Source organism: Carassius carassius, chromosome 15 (genome assembly GCF_963082965.1).
Source record: "Carassius carassius chromosome 15, fCarCar2.1, whole genome shotgun sequence".
NCBI classification, from domain to species: domain Eukaryota; kingdom Metazoa; phylum Chordata; class Actinopteri; order Cypriniformes; family Cyprinidae; genus Carassius; species Carassius carassius.
Genome location: NC_081769.1, coordinates 23,546,875 through 23,570,632, shown reverse-complemented (window position 1 = coordinate 23,570,632; position 23,758 = coordinate 23,546,875). Strand labels below are relative to the sequence as shown.

General features: G+C 36.4%; 4 protein-coding genes across 7 annotated transcripts; 2 read left to right on the top strand and 2 right to left on the bottom strand.

The window, feature by feature from the left end:
* Positions 1-502: 502 nt before the first annotated feature.
* LOC132158631 (calcium homeostasis modulator protein 5-like) lies at positions 503-3,924 on the top strand. Its single transcript, XM_059568124.1, has 2 exons — positions 503-1,186; positions 2,330-3,924. Exons 1-2 carry the CDS (start codon positions 629-631, stop codon positions 2,717-2,719), a joined length of 948 nt encoding a protein of 315 aa, XP_059424107.1. The 5' UTR covers positions 503-628; the 3' UTR covers positions 2,720-3,924.
* An 882-nt stretch (positions 3,925-4,806) lies between these two features.
* Positions 4,807-7,581, top strand: LOC132158627 (RWD domain-containing protein 1-like). Its single transcript, XM_059568116.1, has 7 exons — positions 4,807-4,989; positions 5,405-5,470; positions 6,002-6,132; positions 6,245-6,388; positions 6,885-7,017; positions 7,108-7,170; positions 7,278-7,581. The coding sequence occupies exons 1-7, from the start codon at positions 4,917-4,919 to the stop codon at positions 7,388-7,390; spliced, it is 723 nt and encodes a 240-aa protein (XP_059424099.1). The 5' UTR covers positions 4,807-4,916; the 3' UTR covers positions 7,391-7,581.
* Positions 7,068-19,121, bottom strand: LOC132158626 (amine sulfotransferase-like). Its single transcript, XM_059568115.1, has 7 exons — positions 18,973-19,121; positions 11,826-11,987; positions 9,679-9,887; positions 9,377-9,503; positions 9,202-9,296; positions 8,757-8,937; positions 7,068-8,157 (listed from the first exon to the last, which is right to left on the bottom strand). Exons 1-7 carry the CDS (start codon positions 18,977-18,979, stop codon positions 8,027-8,029), a joined length of 912 nt encoding a protein of 303 aa, XP_059424098.1. The 5' UTR covers positions 18,980-19,121; the 3' UTR covers positions 7,068-8,026.
* Positions 19,122-19,392: 271 nt separating this feature from the next.
* Positions 19,393-22,716, bottom strand: LOC132158624 (zinc finger-containing ubiquitin peptidase 1-like). 4 transcript variants are annotated; one of them, XM_059568111.1, is made up of 10 exons: positions 22,619-22,716; positions 22,442-22,514; positions 22,261-22,351; positions 21,935-22,044; positions 21,658-21,826; positions 20,949-21,134; positions 20,697-20,861; positions 20,047-20,208; positions 19,677-19,897; positions 19,393-19,558 (listed from the first exon to the last, which is right to left on the bottom strand). In XM_059568111.1, the coding sequence occupies exons 3-10, from the start codon at positions 22,343-22,345 to the stop codon at positions 19,511-19,513; spliced, it is 1,146 nt and encodes a 381-aa protein (XP_059424094.1). In that variant the 5' UTR covers positions 22,346-22,351; positions 22,442-22,514; positions 22,619-22,716; the 3' UTR covers positions 19,393-19,510. The 4 variants fall into 4 exon arrangements, with proteins under 4 accessions (XP_059424094.1, XP_059424095.1, XP_059424096.1 ...); XM_059568112.1 differs by having other exon boundaries at positions 22,592-22,691; XM_059568113.1 differs by lacking the exon at positions 20,949-21,134.
* Between the last annotated feature and the right edge of the window lie 1,042 nt (positions 22,717-23,758).

The window sequence follows — 23,758 nt, the reverse complement described above, 5'->3', positions numbered from 1 at the left end:
GCAGCACTTTCATGCTTTTTTCATGAAGTAATCATTTATCATTTGAAAATTACACTGCTAAAAGCTCACTCAAAAAAAATCAATATTCATTAAGTTCTACCATTTGCGGTTAGCGTTAAGGTTTAAAATCTTTATGGGAGAAGTGCAGGGTACACCAGTCAGCACTAGAGCAGAACAGAAACTGTCTCCTCATACAGAACCAGAATGAATCACTTCCTTTTTAACTAATTTGAAGCATTATGTTGCAATACACCTCTGTTTGAACCAGCATGCATGAATCCTCTTTTCCAGCCTCTAGCTTTCCAAATTCCATTGCTAGCAACCTCCAGATTCTGGAATTCGAATCATAAAAAGCACACTGCGTGGCCGGCATTGCATTGTTAGGATTTTATTTGTTTGACTGTTGTTGCATGGGTTAGGGTTAGGGTTTGGTCACAGTCTTTCACTGAATGGGAGGAGAAAAGGATGGACAGGGGAGGGCTTTGAAGAGCTGTGGGGAAACCAGAGACAGAGAAGGAGGAGATAAAGGAAGTGTTGAAAACAAAGTGAAAATAAGAGACAGAGACAAGGGAGTGCCGTAGCAGAAATCATCTCTTTCAGTACAACAGATTCTTTGAGTGTTCGGGCCATGTCTGTACCAGCTATGGATTCGTTTAAGACTGTCCTAAAATTCCTCACCAATCAGAAGTCCACGATTGGCTACAGCTTCATGGCTATTTTGACATTAGGAAGTGAACGAATTTTCTCCATGGTGTCTTTTCAGTGTCCGTGCAACCCTAAACAGAATTTTGTGTATGGATTAACTTTTCTGATCGGCCCTGCGGTTGTCTTGCTGGCGATTGGACTCTTTGTTAGTACACCTCTTTGGCAGTTATACACTGGGTGTTGTCGCAACCCTATCAAACTTTGCCCCAGGGGTAACTTTATGGGATGCTTGCAGGTGTTTGTAAAAGTGCTATCTAAAGCCTGCATTGCCCCTGTCATGTGGCTTAGTGTAGCACTGTTAAATGGAACTTTTTATGAGTGTGCTGTTAGTGGCCTGAAGGAAAATATGGTCATCCAAATTTTCTGCAAAAACAAGACACGAACATGCCAGGAGGAGCTCCCCAGAGTACCCTGCAGCAAGTCCCAGCTGCCCCCGAATGAAAATATGGAACTGCTGTTGATGTTACGAGCCCAGTCACAGGTGAGCACAGACTGTTAATGTAAAAAAAAACATTCTTATACAGTATATGTATGTGCGTGTGTGTGTGTGTGTGTGTGTGTGTGTGTGTGTGTGTGTGTGTGTATTTTTTCTGGAATACTTAATTAAAATTGGTCACAGTACTCCGCAGACTGATATTTCCTAATGTTTTTTATCGGCCATGGTAACTGTTTATCAATCCATTCATCTTGTGCTATTTTTTGTAACACAACAGACTATATATACTCTTGTGTAAACGCAACTGTCACCATCTTGTGTTGTAATAAAATTACCCAAGATGATTTCATTACTGTAATGTTGGTGCAATGTTTATCATGTTGCTAGGCTGATTTTTTATTTTTTTGTACATTGTAGTGGACAAATTTTTTCTTAGCAGAAGCTTTAAAGATGTGGTCACAATTTACAGGCGAAATGCATGATTGGGAATGTTGGATGAAGAGGCAATCACAGATAAATTTTAGTGAAATTTTGGCTGCAAAAATTTTTCCAGTGTCTTTTGACTTTGCAAATTAAATTGGTTAGAGTTAGGGAGAAGGGTAACTGTTTGGTGTAGCCATTCATCACTGTGATTGATATGACCAACAAAACTGGTTTGGGAAAAAAATCTTGCTTGTATACCATAATCAGGGTAGCACCATATTGACAGGAATAAAAAAAGTTTTGAGGGAAAGAAGTACACTAGTGTTCAATTGACTGAACTGGTGTTTACCAATGTACTGATTGTGCAGCTAATAAATGTATTTTTAACATTTAAAATGATATCTAACACGATTAAAGTTTATTGTCCCTCATACCGAAGTCGCAAAATCAAGCAGCTTTCTGTTGGTCAGCACGGTAAGCAAGCAAAATTTAGCCGAGCAATGATGAATTTGACCTATCTTGAGGGCAAAAGATTTCCCCCTGAAAATTTCACAAAAGGTTCAAACCGGTCACACAATTCACTGCGCAGACCAACAGAAAGATGTTTAAAAGTGATTTCTGTGTTAGTTTTGCTTCATGCTTCACTTAAATATTCACAAATACAATTGACCTTTTTGCATGCTAAATTTCAAAAATAATAATAAGTTATAATAACTTAAAATCATTCTGTCTTATAACATTCAACTGATTCATCTATGTTTGCAGATCCTCGGCTGGTCCATTATTATCATATCGGCAACATTAGCCCTTATTGGAACTTGCTTTAAGAACTGTCGCTCTAAAGTAAGCTACCTTCAGTTAACTTTCCAGAAGATCTACATGGAGAAGGAACAGGAAAGGTTTGAGGTGTTTGCAGAAGATTATGCCACCAAACTGGCAGAGAGAAACCTTAAGAGTTTCTTTGACAACAAAAGTCCTGAGCCATTTCCCTTTCCAAATCACAAGGCCTGGGAGGAGATCTCTACTATATACACTTATAAGGAACGCGAACAGTACTACAGTACACTGCAAAGATATGTGGAGCGTGCAGATCGGGACTACAGCCCTGAGAAGCATCCTGTTCTAGAGGGGCAAGAGGGCATAGAGATGACATAATAAGAAAAATAAGAGATGAGATTTTTGTGGCTACAACCTGCACTGAAAGTGCTGACAAAGTGGTTGTGGCACTATTCGACCTGCAAATACTTTGTACAGTTTTAAACTTCTATATCAATGAACCAACACAGATCTCAGGTTTTACAAAGTCAGAAAATGAAGAAAAAAACACTTCTCATGCAGGGCATTTGTCATTTAAGCCTTGTGCACTCTTTGAATCTGTACAGCTCTCTTTTTCCTCTTAAAATCTTTTTCACCATATCCTTATAAAACAGGTAGTGTGTTTGATGCACGTTTATGCATGATAACCTCAAAAGATTTTGGTGCTGAGATGTAACTGTCCAGCACTGATTCAAATCTACAATAAGGTCGCATTGCACTTATGTTAACCAACAAAACATAAAACATGTAAACCGTAATGCTTATTTCCTTTGCTGGTTTTAAACAGATTATTTGAAAAACAGGAAACCCACAAACAAAGTACCCAACACACATTTCTTCAGTAGTTTTGACCCACAAATCAGCTCTGTATAGTGATAAAAAATGAGTTTCTGTTAGCATGACTGTTCTGAAAAGCATAGGACCAATTACTACACAATATCACAAATATATCACATAAGGTTTCCGGCTTGTCTGTGGTATGCATTTCCTGAACTGTCTTGAAAGAGAAGTAAATATACTCAGGTTAATAGTCAGTGAAAAAAATTACAACAATATTATTTTATATTAAAACTGTGCTATTAGATGTAAGTTAAGTGTGAAAAATATTGCTTAGAAGTAACACAATGTAGCCTAATAACTATTATGACATTAAAACTGAGTCAAAGCCACATCCTTGCCCTTGTGTACAAAGCTATGAGATACAGCGGCTGACCTGCGTTTGAGTTCTTGCTCGAGGTCCTTTTCTTTAAAAGCAAAGGCACAGGCAATAACAATGGCAAAAAACACACACACACACACACACACTACATATAAGTTGTACTAACAATACTGTTAAAGATCATTTATATTTGTGGATTTGACTTTGTACCCAGAATATTAATAAATTGTTCACTAAACTGAACTATAAATGACAACTCATATTAATAGGAACCATAAACACAGTCCATCTGCCTCATTTGATTTAAATGTAAGACAAATAAACAAAATGTTTTGCTTGTGTGTAGAAGCAATGCAAATAAACTGTTTATTTATATATCCTATAATGTTTTTTGTTTCTGCAATTTTGTACTGAATGCTAATACTTTTTGTATTTGTTTCTTTTCTTGCTTTATGTATTTATACTATATATTAATATTTGCATGTATATTATTAATGTATATTGTTTAGGCTTTGATAAAGAATACAGAAATTTTACCTTCTTCTACCCTAACCATCCTAGTTTGTTCAGCTGGTAAATGACCAATTAAAATGTATTGGATAAGAGTATAAGCTTAGCCTCGTCCATGCTTTACCATGATGGCAGTGTTCAAGCTAATCTAACTGTAACAATAACAGCCTGTTACAGTAGCTACTTTCTAAAGCTCAAGTGTATTAAGTGAATTATGAAATTAAACTGGTCCAAACTGTTTCAACAGGCTTGGCGAGAAAGAACTGTACACAAAACCATATCAAGAATAAGGAAAGGCCTAGATTTTTGATCTTGCTTGTATAATCAATAAATGCACAATCAATAAAACAAATCTTCAACCAGTGTCTGATTAAATCATAAATCCCAATTCATCCTGTGAAAGCGTCTTTGCAGCTAAATGGATAAACAAAACTACAGATTAATAAATAATAATATAAAACACGGATTATAAATAGATTTCTGTAAACTGGGATTTAAAACTAATATAATTGCATGTATATTAATTTACATATAGTACATAAAAATGTAAACTTGCTTTGTGAAAAGGCAGTTTAGTTGAAAGTGGCTGGATCGCCAGTCTGATATAATCCATGCCAGAATCAAGCCTTTACACACGTTTATTTTTCTACATTGTTACTTTTATATACTGCCTTTTTGTAATGGATTCAAGAGTGTGAGGCATAAACTACTACAATGGTCCTACTTGCAGAGCAAGTAAAATCGCCTCCCAGACCAAGCTCACACATTACTGATGATCGCAGATAACATCGATGCTAACCGGGCCTTAGCACCCTTAGCACACGTTCTTCCATGCAGGCTCTAATCTATGGACATTTGTGACATAAAATGACAGACTACGGCGAGGAGCAAAGGAATGAACTAGAAGCAATAGAGTCCATTTACCCAGACTCATTTACACGTAAGATTGACAGAAAAGTGTATGTTTTGTGTCTTTAAATTCGCCACGTTGTCCGTTAGCTGACTAACATTAGCTTTTCGTGAAACAGTTAGTTAACATACGAGCGACTCAGCCATCTCTTTGATATCATTTTTCATTGAAACAGATTAAGCTGTCGAAGGTTAAGAACCAAAGCAAACATTAACAACCGATGGCCAGCAATAAGATATCAAGCAGAAGTTGTGTCAGATTTATGTTTACGTGCTGCTTTGAATAAACTCTGGAAGTAGTAACATTACTGGTTCAGTCTGTGGTCAGTGGTCTGGTCACTCATATCTGTTTACTTCCAGTCTGTGGGAAGTGATTAACAATAGCGAGCTCTGTATATGCCAGTAGTTTGTTTCTTTCTTTCCTTACAATATTTTCATTCACGCAGTGCTTTCCGAGAAGCCCACGAGCTTCACCATCACAGTTACTTCTGATGCGGGAGGAAATGAAGAGAGTAAGTTCATATGCTTTATTAAATGTGTCAGTGCACGGAATATGAGGCTGACATATATGATACCTCAGGCTTTTACGGCTCATACAGTGTGTTATAGAAGAATAGGAGGAGGAAAAAACACTGCCCAAACTGAGCAAAAATATGCGATTTGGTGCAGTTGTTGTCTGGCTTTTTAAGTAAGATGAAATTCTGATATCTTGTAATGTAACTTAATAAACTCTTTGCAACAGACTGCATACATAAAATGCATAAAGATATCAATTGTCACTCTAAATCTCCAGATAATGCTTAGTTTAATGATCAAAGCTCTGTCGTTTTCATTGTGGAGGGCAAAATGTATAATGCAATTCGGTACGAAATCAGTTTCCACAGATTGTAGATCAAAAAGACGAGTACCACAGAAGGTGGACAGATAATTTAGAGGTCATTTGTGTATCAAATATGATACAGTAGACTGTACTTTTAGGGTTAAAGTGTAGCTCAAAGCAGCAACTTCAAAATCCCAACATTACTGATTTCTGTCTCTTTTAGCGGTGGAGGTGACTCTTAAGTTTACATATGTGGAGAAATATCCAGATGAACCCCCTCTGTGGGAGATCTTCTCACAGGAGAACCTGGAAGATTCAGACACAGAAGACATTCTAACACTTTTAAAGCAACAGGTCTGCACACGTGACATCTTACCCTCCAAAAACCCATTAACAATTGATAAAGTGCACATACTGATATTTTTTTTTTGTCCTTTAGTCCTTCCTAATAAACTTTATTTTGTAGGCTGAAGAAAACTTGGGAATGGTTATGATCTTCACATTGGTCACAGCTGTGCAGGAGAAACTTAATGAAATAATTGACCAGCTTAAGAACAGAAGAGAAGAAGAAAAACTACGAAAAGAAACGGAGGCCGAAGAAGCTGAGAAGGTTTGTTTTGAGCATGTTTTCTGAATGTAGAGGAATAGTTCATGCCAAAATGAAAAATTACTGAAAATCTACTCAACCTCAGGCCATCCAAGATGTAGATGAGGTTGTTTATTCATCAGAACAGATTTGGAGGAATGTAGCATTATTACATCACTTGCTCTGAATGGGTGCTGTCAGAATCAGAGTTCAAAAAGCTGATAAAAACATCATACCAAAAGTTTGTTTAGCCATAATAAACAAGAACTTTTGAACGGCTGTCAGTGAAGGCAAACAATGAGTGTGGTAAAGGTGTAATTACAGCTTCTAGCAAAAGGGGGCCATGAAGACTAACAAAAGGTTGACCACTTGAGTTGAGACAGACCCACCCAACTGTACTCAGATGTTGCTATTGTACACTTTATATAGAATGAGGTTGCTTTGAATATTAGGTTTGTTATTAGTTACATAACCATCATTTACATCAAAATTAAATGTTCTTTTGTTTTGTTTTTCTTAGCGTGCATTCCAAGGCACTGTGGTCACAATTGAGAACTTCTTATCATGGAAAGCAAGATTTGAACAAGAAATGATAGAACTAAAGAAGAAAAGGCAGAAAGAAGAGGAGCAGCCAGGAAAGGGAAAACTTACAGGTGAGTTAAAAACGTATTAAAAGCAGCATATAAACTCAAAACTGAACCACTTTTTCTTATGTTCTGTTTATTGACTTTTTCATGTTACAGGAAAACAGCTCTTTGAGACCGACCATAATCTTGACACATCAGATATCCAGTTCCTGGAGGACGGTAAGCACTCTCAATTATTTTTGTTGTGTTTCTAAGTTATATTAGGATGCCATTTGCTTTTTGAAACGTAAGCTGGATTGTCCTTCATAGTTGTTCTTTTCTTCTAGTTGGGAATAGTGTAGAAGTAGATGAGTCGCTGTTTCAAGACATGGATGATTTGGACTTGGAGGAGGATGACCCTGATTTCAACCCACTGGACTTAGGCAGTGATGAAGACTGAATTGTGTTAACTCTCCACTTGACATGACTGATTTAGATGCCAAACAGCCTCATGGAGCAGGACTTCAGCTCACCAGTTCTAAACACAAACTTTTTTCAGTCACTACCATCTGTGTTGCAGCATATTTATCAATAACTGTCAAGCCCAGTGTCATTTGTCACAATTCTTACTATTAAAACACCATTCTCTTATTCTGCTGAATGGCTTCATTTACTCAAGATTTACATTAGGCTGATGTTTCCCAGAGATGTGACCTGGCAGGTATTACAACCTGAGTTCAACTGCAATCATTCATAGTCAGTCTATATACAGTAAAAGGCAATTAATAAAGCTTTAAAGTTTAGCAAAAAGCTTTAGCTTATTAAATCAATTATTATTATTTTTTGTAAATTCAGAAAAATGAAATCTCAGGAATCTGATGAAAATCTAATTCTTCTTCTAAAGAGTTTCGGATTGACATTGAATGTATGTGTCATTATGTAAATATTTGGGATTAATTTCATTTCGGTTTTGACAATTTATACAATTCAGTAAACAAATAAGATATTTGTTGTACTGTAAATATTACGGCTCAGAAGGATTAGGCTTTTTTTTTTTTTTTTACCCTGCTGAGTACACAGGATGAGACTGAATAAATCATGGTGTGACAAGATCACTCATGTCCCAGATGAAAGAAAAAGGAAAATCTTTCATCTTCTGTTGGTAAACTTCATCAAATTTCTCATTCTGTGCCACAGTGAAGTAATTCTTCCAGTCACCAACAGTTCCTGTTGAAGAGTTAAGCAAATATATTTAGTTATCTAGTCAATAACTCAATTCAACAGGTAAAAAACATTCACATTACTCAATAGAAAAGATTAGTGTCTGTATTCTGAAAGTTTATCTTTATATCATTGACATGTTTAAATCAGATTTAATTCTTACATGTATTCAAGGAATGATAAGATGGGTGGAAACGCATTCAAGAGATGCTGTGGTTTGTAGGAGTCTTAAGAGACAGAGATAATCAACCCAAAACTGAAAACTGTACACACAGATAAAATATAATTATTAAGTTCACTATGAGTAAAAATCCTTGTGATTATGAAATGAAGATTCTGTCATTATGTTTTCCAACACCTGTAACTTCTGAGGAACACAAAAGATATGAATCAGCAGCCACCATTTACTTTTACTGTATGGAATAATAGGCTGACAGTAACAACTGCGTCATCAGACTGCTTTAGAACAGCATAAGGGTGAGCAAATGACGACAGAATCTCCATTTTCACGAGAATTTGATTCTGATAGTTTACTGATGGAGAACTTTATAATTATTCTTAATCTATTTGCTTGAAACAGTGAATCGGAGTGAGATATTATATACCTTTCCTCAGAAAGGCTCCCAGCTGGTGGTTCAGCAGGATGGCAGGGACATGCTGGTAATTGGCCTGAGGATTGGTCTTCATATTTTTGAAGGTACTGTGCTCAACAACATCATTCAGCTGCTGTGGTGTCAAGTTTGTCCCCAAGAATGAAACAATCCTATCAACCACTGACCGCAAGTCCTGTAAGCATGTAAGCATGCACTGTTGATAAGTTACAGTAAGAATTCTGGAATGATCCTCCTACTCTGAGGTTAAGAAATGTACAGGTTTGTGGTCAAATGTTTAAAGATTTTTTAATGGTTTTGAAAGAGGTCTCTTGACCAACACAGCATATATCTGATCAAAAAGGGTTTCTGCAGGTTTTATGAGGGTAAATTTAAGACTTATTCAGAGCTTTTCAAGACAAGTTAAAGGAATAAACGAATAGAAGCAAACCAGTCAAACCTTGATCATCTCCTCATATGTAATGTACAAAAAGTTCATCTCATCACTTTGGGAGCACCAGCCCTTGATATGCTCAAACCAGCAATTGCCAAAAACTGAAACAAATAATAATCATTAAGGATTGTTGATCAGATAGAAACTGCAACTTAAAATAAAGAAAGGGTATTTTGTTTACCATATCCATCCATGAATTTCTCAAAAAAGTCTTCAAAGTCTTTTGGGGTCTCCAGCATATTTGCAAAGTTGTGAAAATGGAAGTAAGACACCAAAACATCCTTTGGATTTCTGGCCACATAGATGACCTATAAGTCATTAAGAAGAGTAAAGAGATAATGTAAACATTTAAACATAGACTGAAGAATTTTAAGGAGACTGCAAGAAAAAGCAGCGCTCATAATTATTCAGTCCATTGGTTAGTCTTGATCATTTTAATGAAGCCATATAGATGCAGTGACCCCTTAATAAAAGTGATCTCACCTTGCCCTTCTTTTGTCTCAATCCAAGTGGCATGAATCTGTATGGTAGATGAGACACATGGATCCTAGGGGAAGGGGCAGAAACAAACTGTTTCTCAGATTTTAAAAGTTCCATCCATGGGATACGGTCAGAATTCAGCTGATCATTTATCACTGTAACATCTCCCTTAACCTCTATCAGACAGAGGATTTGCTGCAACCAAATAGTGCCTGCCAAGACAATCAACAGAAGGAACATGTTTGCAAATTCACTTATTAACTGCACGTAGGATATCTATTAATATTACTGATCACAGAAGATTTTTTAATTGTTCCATACTCCGTAAGCATGCATGTTTTGTGATTACAATATAAATCTAATGTTTGTGAAGGTAGGCAGAATCCCATAGAAAACTGGATAATAGGTGTCCGACTGAGACAAAGATTATAGCTACATAAATACAGATGAGTAAACAGTACCATTTTCTTGGCCGAAAACAGAAGAAATGTTACATACAGGTGCTGGTCATACAGTATATTTAGAATATCATCAAAAAGTTGATTTATTTCACTAATTCCATTGAAAAAGTGAAACTTGTATACTATATTAATTCATTACACACAGACTGATATATTTCAAATGTTTTTTTCTTTTAATTTTGATGATTATAACTGACAACTAAGGAAAATCCCAAATTCAGTATCTCAGAAAATTAGAATATTACTTAAGACTAATACAATGAAAGGATTTTTAGAAATCTTGGCCAACTGAAAAGTATGAACATGAAAAGTATGAGCATGTACAGCACTCAATACTTAGTTGGGGCTCCTTTTGCCTGAATTACTGCAGCAATGTGGCGTGGCCTGGAGTCGATCAGTCTGTGGCACTGCTCAGGTGTTATGAAAGCCCCGGTTGCTCTGATAGTGGCCTTCAGCTCTTCTGCATTGTTGGGTCTGGCATATCTCATTTTCCTCTTCACAATACCCCATAGATTTTATATGGGATTAAGGTCAGACGAGTTTGCTGGCCAATTAAGAACAGGGATACCATGGTTCTCAAACCAGATACTGGTAGCTTTGGCACTGTGTGCAGGTCCCAAGTCCTGTTGGAAAATTAAATCTGCATCTCCATAATGTTGGTCAGCAGCAGGAAGCATGAAGTGCTCTAAAACTTCCTGGTATACGGCTGCGTTGACCTTGTACCTCAGGAAACACAGTGGAACAACACCAGCAGATGACATAGCACCCCAAACCATCACTGACTGTGGAAACTTTACACTGGACCTCAAGCAATGTGGATGGTGTGCCTCTCCTCTCTTTCTTCAGACGCTGGGACCCTGATTTCCAAAGGAAATGCAAAATTTACTTTCATCAGAGAACATAAATTTGGACCACTCAGCAGCAGTCCAGTCTAGTCCTTTTTGTCTTTAGCCCAGACGAGACGCTTCTGACACTGTCTGTTGTTCAAGAGTGGCTTGAATGCGACAGCTGAAACACATTTATTGCATACGTCTGTGCGTAGTGGTTCTTGAAGCACTGACTCCAGCTGCAGTCCACTCTTTGTGAATCTCCCCCACATTTTTGAATGGATTTTGTTTCACAATCCTCTCCAGGGTGCTGTTATCCCTATTGCTTGTACACTTTTTTCTACCACATCTTTTCCTTTCCTTCGCCTCTCTATTAATGTACTTGGACACAGAGCTCTGTGAACAGCCGGCCTCTTTTGCAATGACCTTTTGTGTCTTGCCCTCCTTTTGCAAGGTGTCAATGGTCTTCTTTTGGACAACTGTCAAGTCAGCAGTCTTTTGAATTAATTAGCTGATTAGAGTGTGGGACCAGGTGTCTTCAATATTGAACCATATTCAATATTGAACCATAACAATATTTTCACAATATTCTAATTTTCTGAGATACTGAATTTGGGATTTTCCTTCATTGTCAGTTATAATCAACAAAATTAAAAGAAATAAACATTTGAAATGTATCAGTCTGTGTGTAATGAATGAATATAATATACAAGTTTCACTTTTTGAATGGAATTAGTGAAATAAATCAACTTTTTGATGATATTCTAATTATATGACCAGCACCTGTATAAAGGTTCTGTATGCTTTTTGTCTATTGTACTTCTGGCAGTGGAATGTGGCTGCTATATGTTCTCTCTCTTACCTGATTTAGGGTAAGTAATGACAAAGACATCAGAGTCTTGAATCTCAAAGTTATGAATTTGATCCACCACCTCAGGAGAGTGGATTCCAGATATCAAGTGGAAGTCCCTGTGAAGGACCAGCTTATATTCAAAAGCATCACAACTGCTGTGATTGAAACCCTCTGAGAGACCAAAACACATGTAAATAAAGACAGAATGAAATTTAAAACATTTGTTATACATCATATGCCACCGTCTAGGCTACATTCAGATATTCACTAAGAGAACAGCCCTAGAGTATACTCACATACATTCAGCAAAACAGATATTTACACAAATTAAACAATATTTACATTTAAAACCTAAAATCTCTTAAGTGAATAAAGAAATCATAAATATAATCATGATACTGATATGATAGGACATATGCTGTAGTGTTTAAGTGCTTGTGGAACCCATTTAATCCCAAATCAAATATGTGAGCATATGCAATTGGTTATTAACAGCCCCAATAAAACAAACAGCTTTAGTTATAGGGTCGTTCACACAACGCATTTTTTTCTTGAAACATTGGCTTGGCGGAAGTCAAGTGTTTAACCTTTGCTCGTGCATCTCATCTCTGGCAGCGTCTGACGCGTGACACGACGTTCCAATAGCGCGGTGTTCAAGTGAGTAGTAGGGCCTAGTCAAACTTTTTAAACGCCTCGAAGTCGTTTCTCAATATGCGTTCTTGTCTGTTATTGTGGACTTGTGAAACATCATCAGTCGTCGCCCAAGAACTGTTAAAATTAAAAGTTTACATCTAGCCAAGTACAGTTCAGATATGTCTATAGTTAAAATCCCCGGATTTATTTTTTGTTCCGCCCCTTTTATCAAGGATGCATCCAGGGGTGACTTGTGTGAACTTGAGACAGCCATGATTTACACAATATTTATGTTGACTTAGCCGATGTCCAACCGCTCTTACTGACCACAAAACAAATGTTTATCAATATGCAGATATCTACTTATAGTAGAGCAAAATCATCTTAATGGAAACTTAATAATTATTCACTGAAAATTGAATCAGTAAAAATAGAGATTACATGCCTTAAGGTTTTTTTAAAGGCTAATACAGAAAAAAATATTGCACTAATTGGGAACTTTTTTTAATTTGAGGCTTCTAAATATTTAAGACATGTTGGCAGTTATGTTGCTAAAGTTAATAAAGAACAGGAAGATACCATTATATTTGGCATTACATCACTCCTAATCAAAGGATCTAATCGTTTTTCAGATATGGATAAAAGAAATATGGCAGGATTACTAAACAAATTAGACAACATCTATAAGAAGAAGGCTGAAGGAGCCTTTATAAGGTCTAGGAAAAGATGGTTGGAGGAAGATGAAAAGAATACCTCCTACTTCTTTAGACTGAAAAAAAAATCAGGCTACATTAAATGCTATTCATCAAATATCAATGGACCTTAAAGAGATGTCAGAGTTTTCTCCACCTTTTACTCTAAACTATATGTGTCACAATATGATGCTAAAGCCTCAAATGTTTAATTTCTTAAATTCACTGGGAGAGATTATAATTATAATTTAGATAAAGCTATGTGTGACCTACCTATTAGTTTAGAAGAAATATCCAATTCAGTTCATAACTTAAAAAATAATTAGTCTCCCGGAACTGACGGTCTAACCTCAGAATTTTATAAGTTATTTAATAAGCAGCTACCCCGTTTATCTAAGTCCAACCTCCCAGTCTACCATGACTCAGGGGTTAATTACCCTTATTCCTAAGCCTCAAAATTATTTGACTATTATTGATTATTGGTAGCCAATTAGTCTTTTAAATAATGATTATAAATGAACTGCCTCTATATTTGCTAAGAGAATTAAAGGGTTAGTTCACCAAAAAATGAAAATTATGTCATTAATGACTCACCCTCATGTCGTTCCAAACCCATAAAACCTCCATTCATCTTCGGAACACAGTTTAAGATATTTTAGATTAAGTCAGAGCTTTCTGTCCCTCCATTGAAAGTGTGTGTACGCTATACTGTCCATGTCCAGAAAGCTAATAAAAACATCTTTAAAGTAGTCTATGTGACATCAGAGGGTCAGTTAGAATTTTTTGAAGCATCGAAAATACATTTTGGTCCAAAAATAGCAAAAACTTACGACTTTATTCAGCATTGTCTTCTCTTCTGGGTCTGTTGTGAGCGAGTTCAAAACACTGCAGTTTAGTGATATCCGGTTCGCGAACGAATCACTCGATGTAACCAGATCTTCTTGAACCAGTTCACCAAATCGAACTGAATCATTTGAAACGGTTCGCGTCTCCAATAATCATTTATCCACAAATGACTTAAGCTGTTAACTTTTGTAATGTGGCTTACACTCCCTCTGCGTTAAAACAAACCAATATCCTGGAGTAATTCATTTACTCAAACAGTACACTGACTGAACTGCTGTGAAGAGAGAACTGAAGATGAACACCTAGCCAAGTCAGATAATGAACGAACGAATGACTCGTTCTCGAGTCAAGAACCGGTTTCATCGGTTTTCGGATCACCAGTAGTGATGGGAAGTTCGGTTCTTTTCCGCGAACCGGTTCTTCCGGACAGTTCGATTCAATAAACCGGTTGAAGAAAACGGTTCACCGGTTCTTTTGTGCTCATTGGCGATGATTGTCCTTGATTCAAGCCTTCGGTTTACCCGTGCTCATAACATTAGCACAGTATCAGTTCAGAATCAATCATCAAAAAAATCAGTTCGGTTCAGACGCTCTGTGTGTCAGTCTGCTTCACACTAAATCACACATGCGCAGTATCATCAGCTCCTCGGTTCTCGAATCGGACGCGTCCAACCGAAACAGTTCTTGACTCAAGAACGAGTCAGTCTTTCGTTCGTTATCTGGCTCAGCCCGATTTTCATCTTCAGTTCTCTCTTCACAGCAGTTCAGTCAGTATACTGTTTTTTTATTACCTTTCTGGACATGGACAGTATACCGTACACACACTTTCAGTGGAGGGCCAGAAAGCTCTCGGACTAAATCTAAAATATCTTAAACTGTGTTCCGAAGATGAAAGGAGGTCTTACGGGTTTGGAACGACATGAGGGTGAGTCATTAATGACATAATTTTCATTTTTGGGTGAACTATCCCTTTAAGAATGTATTAGAATATATTATAGATGAAACTAAGTCAGGCGTTATGAAAAACAGGCACATTTTGAATAATGTAAGGTTGGTTTTAGATAGATTATTTGTCTATAATTTATGAAAATAGTTTTATTTTATTCTTAGATTTTCGTAAAGCTTTTGACACTGTGGAACATAAAATTGTATTTTCTTAAATTATTTTTATTTTTTTGGTTTGGTAAATTATTTTGTGCAGCAGTTGAAACCCTGTATAATAATGCAAATTGCTCAATCAAACTCAAACATAGAACTACAATTTAAAAAGAGGTATTAGACAGGGTTGTCCTATCTCTCCATATCTTTTCCTGCTTGTAACCCAATTATTATCTGTGCATGTTAAAAAAAAGTATTCTTAAAGGAAATCTTGTCATTAATCACTTACCCCCATGTCATTCCAAACCCGCTTACAAACAGTATTCTCGTCCTTCATAACGTTACGGTTGAACTACTGATGACAGATGGACTATTCTGAAGATGCTTTTCATACATTTCTGGACTTTGACAGTGTAACTTACTTGGCAGTCTATGGGACAGTCACAAGTCTCCTGGTTTTCATCCAAAATATCTTAAATTGTGTTCCAAAGACGAACTAAGCTTTTACAGGTTTGGAACGACATGGGGGTTAAAGTGATTAATGACAAAATTTTCATTTTGAGGGTGGAGTATTTAATTGTTTGCATTTCTAAAACAATATGTTGAACACCAAAGTTGTAGCCTTCCTAAAAACAACCTAAACAGAGAGTTTGTTGGCAATTAGTGACTACAGGTCAAAAGATATGCAGTATCTGATTATAATGTGATGAAAAGCATTTTCTGGTTCTCATCAGAGAAGGATTTGGTGCACTTGTACAATGTCCATATCAAATCAACTACAAATAATATCTATATATGATAAAATAAACCAGTAATATCACATTAAAACAGCAGTTTATAATTCAGAGATTTAACATAACTACAGTGCCTTATGGTTAAGTTAAAATGCTGACTCAATTTTCCCCACAGCATTTGGCCCACTTTGCCCCATAGCTGCCATTTTGGAAAAAAATATCCACAGTATCTTACCAGTTAAGGATAATATTTAGCTAAATTATTTGCATGGTTTTATATGCTGCTAATTCACCTATATATATACAGTATGTATCATAAATATTTCTAGAGATGGATAAATTTGCAGTTATGCAAAAACTTTACTTTGACAAGCCAAAAACTTTTTTTTTAAGAAAATGGGTGTCTTCCATTCCCCCACGTGTTTTCTCCTTTTCACAGTCTGGCAAAAATTATGAGTGGTTCCAAAATACACGGTCACATGACAGTAAAAGTGTACAGCTGCCAAGATACAGGGGTTGGGTAAATTTACCCTTTGGCTCAACTTACCCCACTCTCCCCTATTCCATTGAAGATAAGGCAGAAGCAGCCTCAGAGAGTGAGGGAGAGCCCACTCATATCAAAACATCTACAATAAAGTCTGCAACTATTACAGAGTGTACTGTCTTCTCTTTTAATTGTATTTGTATTAACAAGCACCCAACCCCTAGTGCCCATTTTTTTGGTTTGGATCACTGCCCCTCAGAATGTCTGTTCATGGTCCTGTTCTAAAACCCCTGAGCTTTACAAAGTTAAACATGATAAACGATTTGCGTCCCTATTTGCAAACAGAAAATTGAACTATAAACACAACTGGCAAGAGACCACCGTTATAGATACTAATCAGCTAACTTACATAGTAGTCCATTCATACGGTGCCCGTAAGGTGACAAGTTCGGTTCACTTAGTTTTGTCTTGGCAATGACATAATAACGCATGGGAACGTGATAATATGTCGTGGCCATGATATATTAATATGAGTGATACTCCACCCCAAAATAAAAATTTTGTCATTAAACACTTACCCCCATGTTGTTCCAAACCCATAAAAGCTTAGTTCTTCTTCGGAAGACAGTTTAAGATATTTTAGATGAAAACCGGAAGACTTGTGACTGTTCCAAAGACTGCCAAGTAAATTACACTGTCAAGGTCCAGAAAAGTATGAAAAGCATTGTCAGAATTGTCCATCTGCCATCAGTAGTTCAACCGTAATGTTATGAAGCAACAAGAATAATTTTTGTATGTGAATAAAACAAAAATATTGACTTTATTCAACAATTCCTTTGTCAACAGTCTCCTCTGTCTCTCTCCACATCACCCAAACTGCCTATGCTCTTCAGTGTCAGCTGTGCCACAAGGATCCACTGTTTCTACATGTATTTATGCTTTGATTTGAAAGAAATTAGTGCAATATTCTAGTTTTATTCTTGTACAAAAAGTATTCTCGTCGCTTCATAATGTTATAGTTGAACCACTGATGGCAGATGGACTATTCTGACGATGTATTTCATACTTTTTGGACTTCGACAGTGTAACTTACTTGGGAGTCTATGGGACAGTCTCAAGCCTCCCGAATTTTCATCCAAAATATCTTAAATTGTGTTCCAAAGACGAACAAAGCTTTTACATGGGGGTACGTGATTAATGACAAAATTTTCATTTTGGGGTGGAGTATTTTTTTAAATCATGGGAACATCATATTATGTTGTGGCCAAGAGATCATTTTGTCATGGCCACGACTTCTTATGTTGAGGGAATTACATATTTTTCTCGTGGCCACGTGTTTAATGTGTAAACAAATCTGTGTGACTAAAGCAACCCAGGATTATCAAAAATAGATAATACATTTATTATAACATTAAACATTTAATATAATATTTCTATATTATTACTATTATTATATTAACATATTAGGGCTATATTTTTATATCTATTGTTATATATGCTAATTTCCCCTTTCAATTTGTGTATTGCTTAATGCTTTGTATAATAATGCTAGCATGGGCTAGCTTTCCATATATTTTGTAAATAAACGCCTGACAGTTATACCAGTAAAGTTTTGACTTTATGATTGTATTTATGCCCATGTGTGATGATAAATGAGCATTTTGTGTTTTCATTTGCAAATGAAACTACGTGAATGATTAATTCCTCAATGAAACACTATAGTATTATATATGGTCTATCTATTAGCTAAAATAAAATGAAATATATGTTAAATTAAACTTAATGCTCATTTAAAAATTCCAGTCAGCATAATCAAAGCTTTATTGACATGTCGAGCATTTAAGTGAACCGAACATGGCACCTTGCGGGCACCGTACATTCATGATGAATAAGGGGCAAACTCCGTTTGAAAATACAATTCATTCTTAGTTAATTTTAGATCAGTTCCATTTAATATTAACAGACGCAACTTTAATGTGTAAATGCTGAAACTAACATTTACTGAGATTAATACATAATTGAGTTGTTTAACTGTTCATTTTAATGTGGCTAACAACGTTAAGAAACTTAAACTTATTGTAAAGTCTGAGGAAGAAATGTAGAAAGAAAAATGTCGTTATCCATATAGATATAAAATGCCATTTTTGTGGCAATGTTTGTGTTGAAAAAATATTTTTGAGAGAATTCTGATTCTCCATAGTAATGTTTTGTACATTAGCCCTATTATGTGCGTTAGTGGTCTCCCGAAATTTCCGTGTGGGTTTTATCGTATTCGTAATTCGTCACGCACAGAAACCTTGCTCACGGAGTCCGACGCGTAGCCTATCCATTACGAAAAAAATCGCAAAATAGCAGTAAACGTGGTCTTCAAGAGGTGAGGATGATTTTGTTGTCTTCTCGCTTCTTAAAAAAAAAAGGAACTGTCAAAACACCTCACAAAATGCTTGCTACGGAAGCGAAAAATTGAAAAAAACATCGAACCCTATCCGATTTTTTCTTTTTATGACTGACGAATATCTCGGAGGCAAGTGTGTAAACGTGACTGACATAACATGAGGTCGTATTTATTTTTTAACGTGCGAAATTTTCGGACATCGTGTGTAATGACCTTTAGTCCTAAACTGTAGTGTGCTGCCTTTCTGATTAGTTCAACCATGCGGTTTACTTACCTGCCATCTCTGACTCTCTCTCCCTCTATCCTCTGGAGTGACTATGAGATATCTGTCCGTCCTGTGACTTGACGGTTGTCTGTCCTGATTAAATCAGTAGTTGTATTTTAACACATTTGGTCAGAAAACAGAGAAAGGGGGGAAGGATATGCAAATTAATTGAATTTGGCCTGTGGGCTGGGAAAAAGGAGTGGGAAGATGAAGGCTCAGATTTTTTTTATTTTATTATGCATAAGGCTGACAAACATCCCTTGACTACTGATGGTGTTGACAATAGATACTGTACCATATATATTCAACTGTAGTTTAAAAATAAACGAGCTGATTATTCACCGAATCAAAATCTAAAAAACTGAAGACTCGCATCATAAGTAATAATAACTGACTTATTGTGCAGCAAGTAAGATAAAACTCTGTTATTTAATGACATTTATTTATACAGAAATACAGTTTTTCCACAGTCTGTTTAAAGGAACTAGTTGATAAAAGTAGCAGGAATAGTAGATAAAATTGCAGTCTGCAGATGTGGACAGTTCCATCAAGAAATTTTCTCAGCACATAGTGTCCTTGAATTAAGAATGCAGCTCTGAAAGACACAAACATGGCAAAAGTATGTCAGCAGTTTAACAAAGACTGCACATATAACATCCAAATGCAATACATAACTTGAATTCGTGCAATGAATTTCTGTAGGTCAAAATTACCTGTTTCTCTTCAGGTGTTAGCAGCCCTTCTACAGCAACCACTTGATACTGTCTGTGTTTTAGGCTACCAGGGAATTTGCGCATACATCGTACCATGGTAGCTGCTGTATCCTGTGACAGCACCTTACTCATTTCCCTTGGTGCACACCCCGGATCGAAGAGGAGCAGGCATAGGTTGCCATTTACTTTCTGTTCTACTCCTACTATAGAGCGACTATGGCCTGATCAGAAAGAAAGCATAACATGTCATCTTATGAAGGCAAGTCTGTTTCTATGAGGATAATGCGATCCGGTATGTCATGAGGGAGAATAAATTCACTCTATTTTAATTAAATAGCTGTTGTATTTTACAAGAGAAATCTTGAAAAACCCTGGTGCTGGAGGTATATAGGTGGTAATGTCGTCTGCACTATTTTGGGTGTCAGTCTTGCACCCCTACTGGCAGAATGTGAGAAATGCTGTTTCACCCACTCAAACAGTATGGGGTGTGTGTGGGCTTGTGAAGTGGGCTTGTGAAAATCCACAATTCGGGCTTTACATTTTTCAGGAAAGTTAGGATGTGAAATGTATAATATTTAAGCTATTTACATGTTCGTAACCGTTCAAAAGTTTGAGGTTGGTTTGATTTTTTAAAAATGTATTTGAAAGAGATCTCTCACCAATGCTACATTTATTAAAAATACAGTAAAATTATTATTATAATTATATATTTTTTTACTAGTTAAAATAACTGTTTCACATTTTAATATGTTTTAAATGTAATTTATCGCTGTGATGGTAAAGCTGAATTTTCACAAATAATTTGCACAAGCACAAATCATTGTGATGTGCTACTGTGGTGCTCACGAAACACTTCTAATAGTTCCCAATGTTGTGCTACTTAATTTTTTAATTAGAGAAAGCACCAATACATGTTTTCAGAAAACTTTTATGGGCATAAAATTTACATATATATTTATCTTTCCGACCCCAAACTTTTGAACAGTAGTGTGTGAGTGTAAACTTGGGGTTTCAGTACACACTTCACACTAAGGGAGTTGAGAACTACATAGATTTCTGTAGCTCCTATCCAAGCCCGTGTCCCCTGCAGTCGATGGTTGAAGTGTGAAGCACCCTGAGGATCTGTGCCTTGATCCCACGACTCTTCAATAAAGGCTTGCACTCTTGGAATGCTGGGAACTGAAACTGCGAGGGAAAATTTTATGATAGATAACGTTACAAGGAAAATCAACATGCAGCCAAGAGAATTTCATGGTGTTACTGATGTTATACCAGGCAAATGTTTATACTGCTCCATCCTGTGCAAAGATGAAAGAAGCATCTGGAAGTTTCTGTAGCCACATCCCCAACCTTTGTCCCCCTCCGATGAAGAGTAGTAATCCGTCTCAGAACAGAGCCACACATGTGCACAGTCAGAGGCGTTCCTCTGACAGTACCTATACAGAGCTCCCAGAAGTCCTGAAATAGAAAGATTAAGTCTAAGACCCGTTTTCCAACATTAAAAAGTAATAGCTTTTTAGTTAAAAACCTAATGATAATTTAGCATTTTTTAATTACTATTATAAATTATTAATTTAATAAAACACATTAAATTCTGTATAATTAAATATATATTAATTAAAAATATTTACACACGCACTAAATTCCAAATGTTTGCGTCAGTGAGATTAGTTTTTGAAATAAATGAATTACGTTATTCAGCAAGGACACATTCAACTGACTGAAAAGGACTGTAAAAACACTTATAAAAAGTTACAAAAAATATCTATTAATTTTATTTTTATTTATCAAATAATTCAATTATAAAAAAAAAAAGCATCACTCTTTACAAAATATATTAAAAAGCACAACTGTTTCCAACACTGATAGATATAGTAAAAAAGATAAAATAACTGAACAGATTTTAAGTCTAATAATTCACCAGCTGGACCAAATATGTAAAGATTATTGGTGTAGCTCTATGATGCACTCTCAATCAGACCTGATGTTGTGCTTCCGCCATCATCCACCCCGGAGGCCAGAGATTCAAGCATCTCTGCTTTTTTCCTGTGGAACTCTGCAGGAACCATCTGACCTCGAGACACAGCCCTCTCCATATTCCTCTCCATCTGCTTGCGAGAACCACCACTGTTATCAAGCCCAAACTGCTTCTGTAAAGAGTAGAAGTGTAAAGAAATAAAAAAAAACTGTTTGTAGTGGGTCACCACAGGTAAATATGACAATTTTTACCTTTTAGGTGGATATTATCTTTAGCTAACCTGGAGCTGCTTAAAGTCCTCTACTTCCCGTCTAGTTGCAGCCTCCCTCCACTTTTGCTCCTCTTCCTCCTGAAGCTTCCTGGCCATAGTCAGGTCTTCAGATGAATGTCCTCAAAACACCCAAACCAAATGAATATCAAGTCAGATGTTTTAAGAAACCACAAGTTTCGCTGCACCAGCGGCTACATCAGATTTCACGTTGATGGATTATTATCGTTTTGATGCATTGTAGTTGTAAACAGAACCCTTTCTCTAAACAAAAATGTAAGTAACAAACAATTCTAGAATAACATTCATATGCAGTTGTATACTTAATATACACATACCTGTTACAGATGCGGATCCATATTCCAGGTGTAGCTCAACGTGCTCTTGAAGGGAGGAGCTACTGGAACAACTCAGGGAACACATTGGACACTCATAGCGAATCACACCTGGAGATCCCAAAAATACAGTTCTAGTTCAGTTTGGCCATTCACTTTTATTCAGAACTGTCAAACCGACCACCTTGCTAACTCACCTGATCTACCACTGCTTGTAGAAGACACTTCTGTTGAAGTGGCAACTTCAGGACTAGCCCCTTAAGAAGACCATATCAGATATCAATCAAGCCAGTGATTAAAAAAAAAAGTGTAAAATGAATACTTGTAAACCTACAAAAATGTATGATATGAGGTAAGACACCTGCAGCTTGGTCCTGTAGATGAAGCTCAACATGCTCCTGGAGAATAAAGCATTCTTTGCAGTCCAAAGTGCACATTGGACATGCAAAGCACCCTTCTGCAACACACAAAGAGAAAATATTAGTCTAATGGCCTAATTTAAGACAGTTTTATGTTGTAAACTCGAGAGAACCTTTAATAGGTGACGACAAATGCTTCTGCTTTGATTTTGGCCGCTCATCTTCCCCCGCTTGCTTGGGTTGTTGCTGGATTTTTGTGTAGCACTGACCAGTTTTACTGCACCATTCGTTGTGGCTGCTGCAGGTGGTGAAATCTTCAGACTAGTTGATGTTCCCTGAGAAAGAGAGGTCCCTGTACTCTGTGACTGAGGTGAGCTTGAGATACCTTATCTATTTTTTTCGCATTCACGTTGGAAGTCCTTGTTGAGTTGGGACTTTGAGCAATCCAGTCATTTGAGCTTTTCTGTCCACTGTCAACCACTGTTGCATTCGTGTCCTGGTGGTCTTTCTCTATATGTGCAGTGTTGATGTGGAAGTTCAGCTTGTCATATGAGATGCCGGACAGAGAGCAGAACGGGCAGGCCATCACATTCTCTGTGTGACTCAGGAGGAGATGGGTTCTCATCTCTGCCTCAGATGGCAGCTCTTCACAGCAGATGTCACACACAGGCATTATCACAAGGCTGGATAAAACAAATGGACAAATTAACCATAATAGTATAAGCAGAAATGTCATAGTTACTACAGGTATTGTTAGTAAACTGTGGTAAATGTACAACAACAAATCTAAATGACAAAATTCTTCTCATACAGTTTGAAGAACATCTAATATTATTTTGTTCTGATTTTAGTACCAAAAATAGACCTGACAATGATTTTGACATATGAATGGTTTGGGTTTAATCATACTGTCTGAAAATTTAAATAGAAAGTTAAAGATTTATGACCATGTTATAATATATCTAATATAATATTAAGGAAGTTTATTTATATAGCACATTTCGTACACAATGGTAATTCAAAGTGCTTTACATAAAAGAAAGTAAAATAATCATAAAGAAAAATAATAACAAAAATAAAACAAAGCAATTTTAAAACTTTTAAAATGATTAAAACATGTACTTACAATGAATTTAAAAACA

Excerpts from the sequence above, each read along its gene's own strand:
- LOC132158624 (XM_059568111.1), bottom strand. The coding sequence starts at position 22,345 with ATGTGTTCCCTGAGTTGTTCCAGTAGCTCCTCCCTTCAAGAGCACGTT. Across the intron at positions 21,827-21,934 it reads AGGACTTTAAGCAGCTCCAG|AAGCAGTTTGGGCTTGATAA; the intron begins GTTAGCTAAAGA and ends TACTCTTTACAG. Across the intron at positions 19,559-19,676 it reads TAACACCTGAAGAGAAACAG|AGCTGCATTCTTAATTCAAG; the intron begins GTAATTTTGACC and ends TGTGTCTTTCAG.
- LOC132158631 (XM_059568124.1), top strand. The coding sequence starts at position 629 with ATGTCTGTACCAGCTATGGATTCGTTTAAGACTGTCCTAAAATTCCTC. Across the intron at positions 1,187-2,329 it reads TGTTACGAGCCCAGTCACAG|ATCCTCGGCTGGTCCATTAT; the intron begins GTGAGCACAGAC and ends CTATGTTTGCAG.
- LOC132158626 (XM_059568115.1), bottom strand. Across the intron at positions 9,888-11,825 it reads CATTACTTACCCTAAATCAG|GCACTATTTGGTTGCAGCAA; the intron begins GTAAGAGAGAGA and ends TTGTCTTGGCAG. Across the intron at positions 8,938-9,201 it reads CATATGAGGAGATGATCAAG|GACTTGCGGTCAGTGGTTGA; the intron begins GTTTGACTGGTT and ends ACATGCTTACAG.
- LOC132158627 (XM_059568116.1), top strand. The coding sequence starts at position 4,917 with ATGACAGACTACGGCGAGGAGCAAAGGAATGAACTAGAAGCAATAGAG. Across the intron at positions 7,018-7,107 it reads AGGAAAGGGAAAACTTACAG|GAAAACAGCTCTTTGAGACC; the intron begins GTGAGTTAAAAA and ends TTCATGTTACAG. Across the intron at positions 7,171-7,277 it reads TATCCAGTTCCTGGAGGACG|TTGGGAATAGTGTAGAAGTA; the intron begins GTAAGCACTCTC and ends CTTTTCTTCTAG.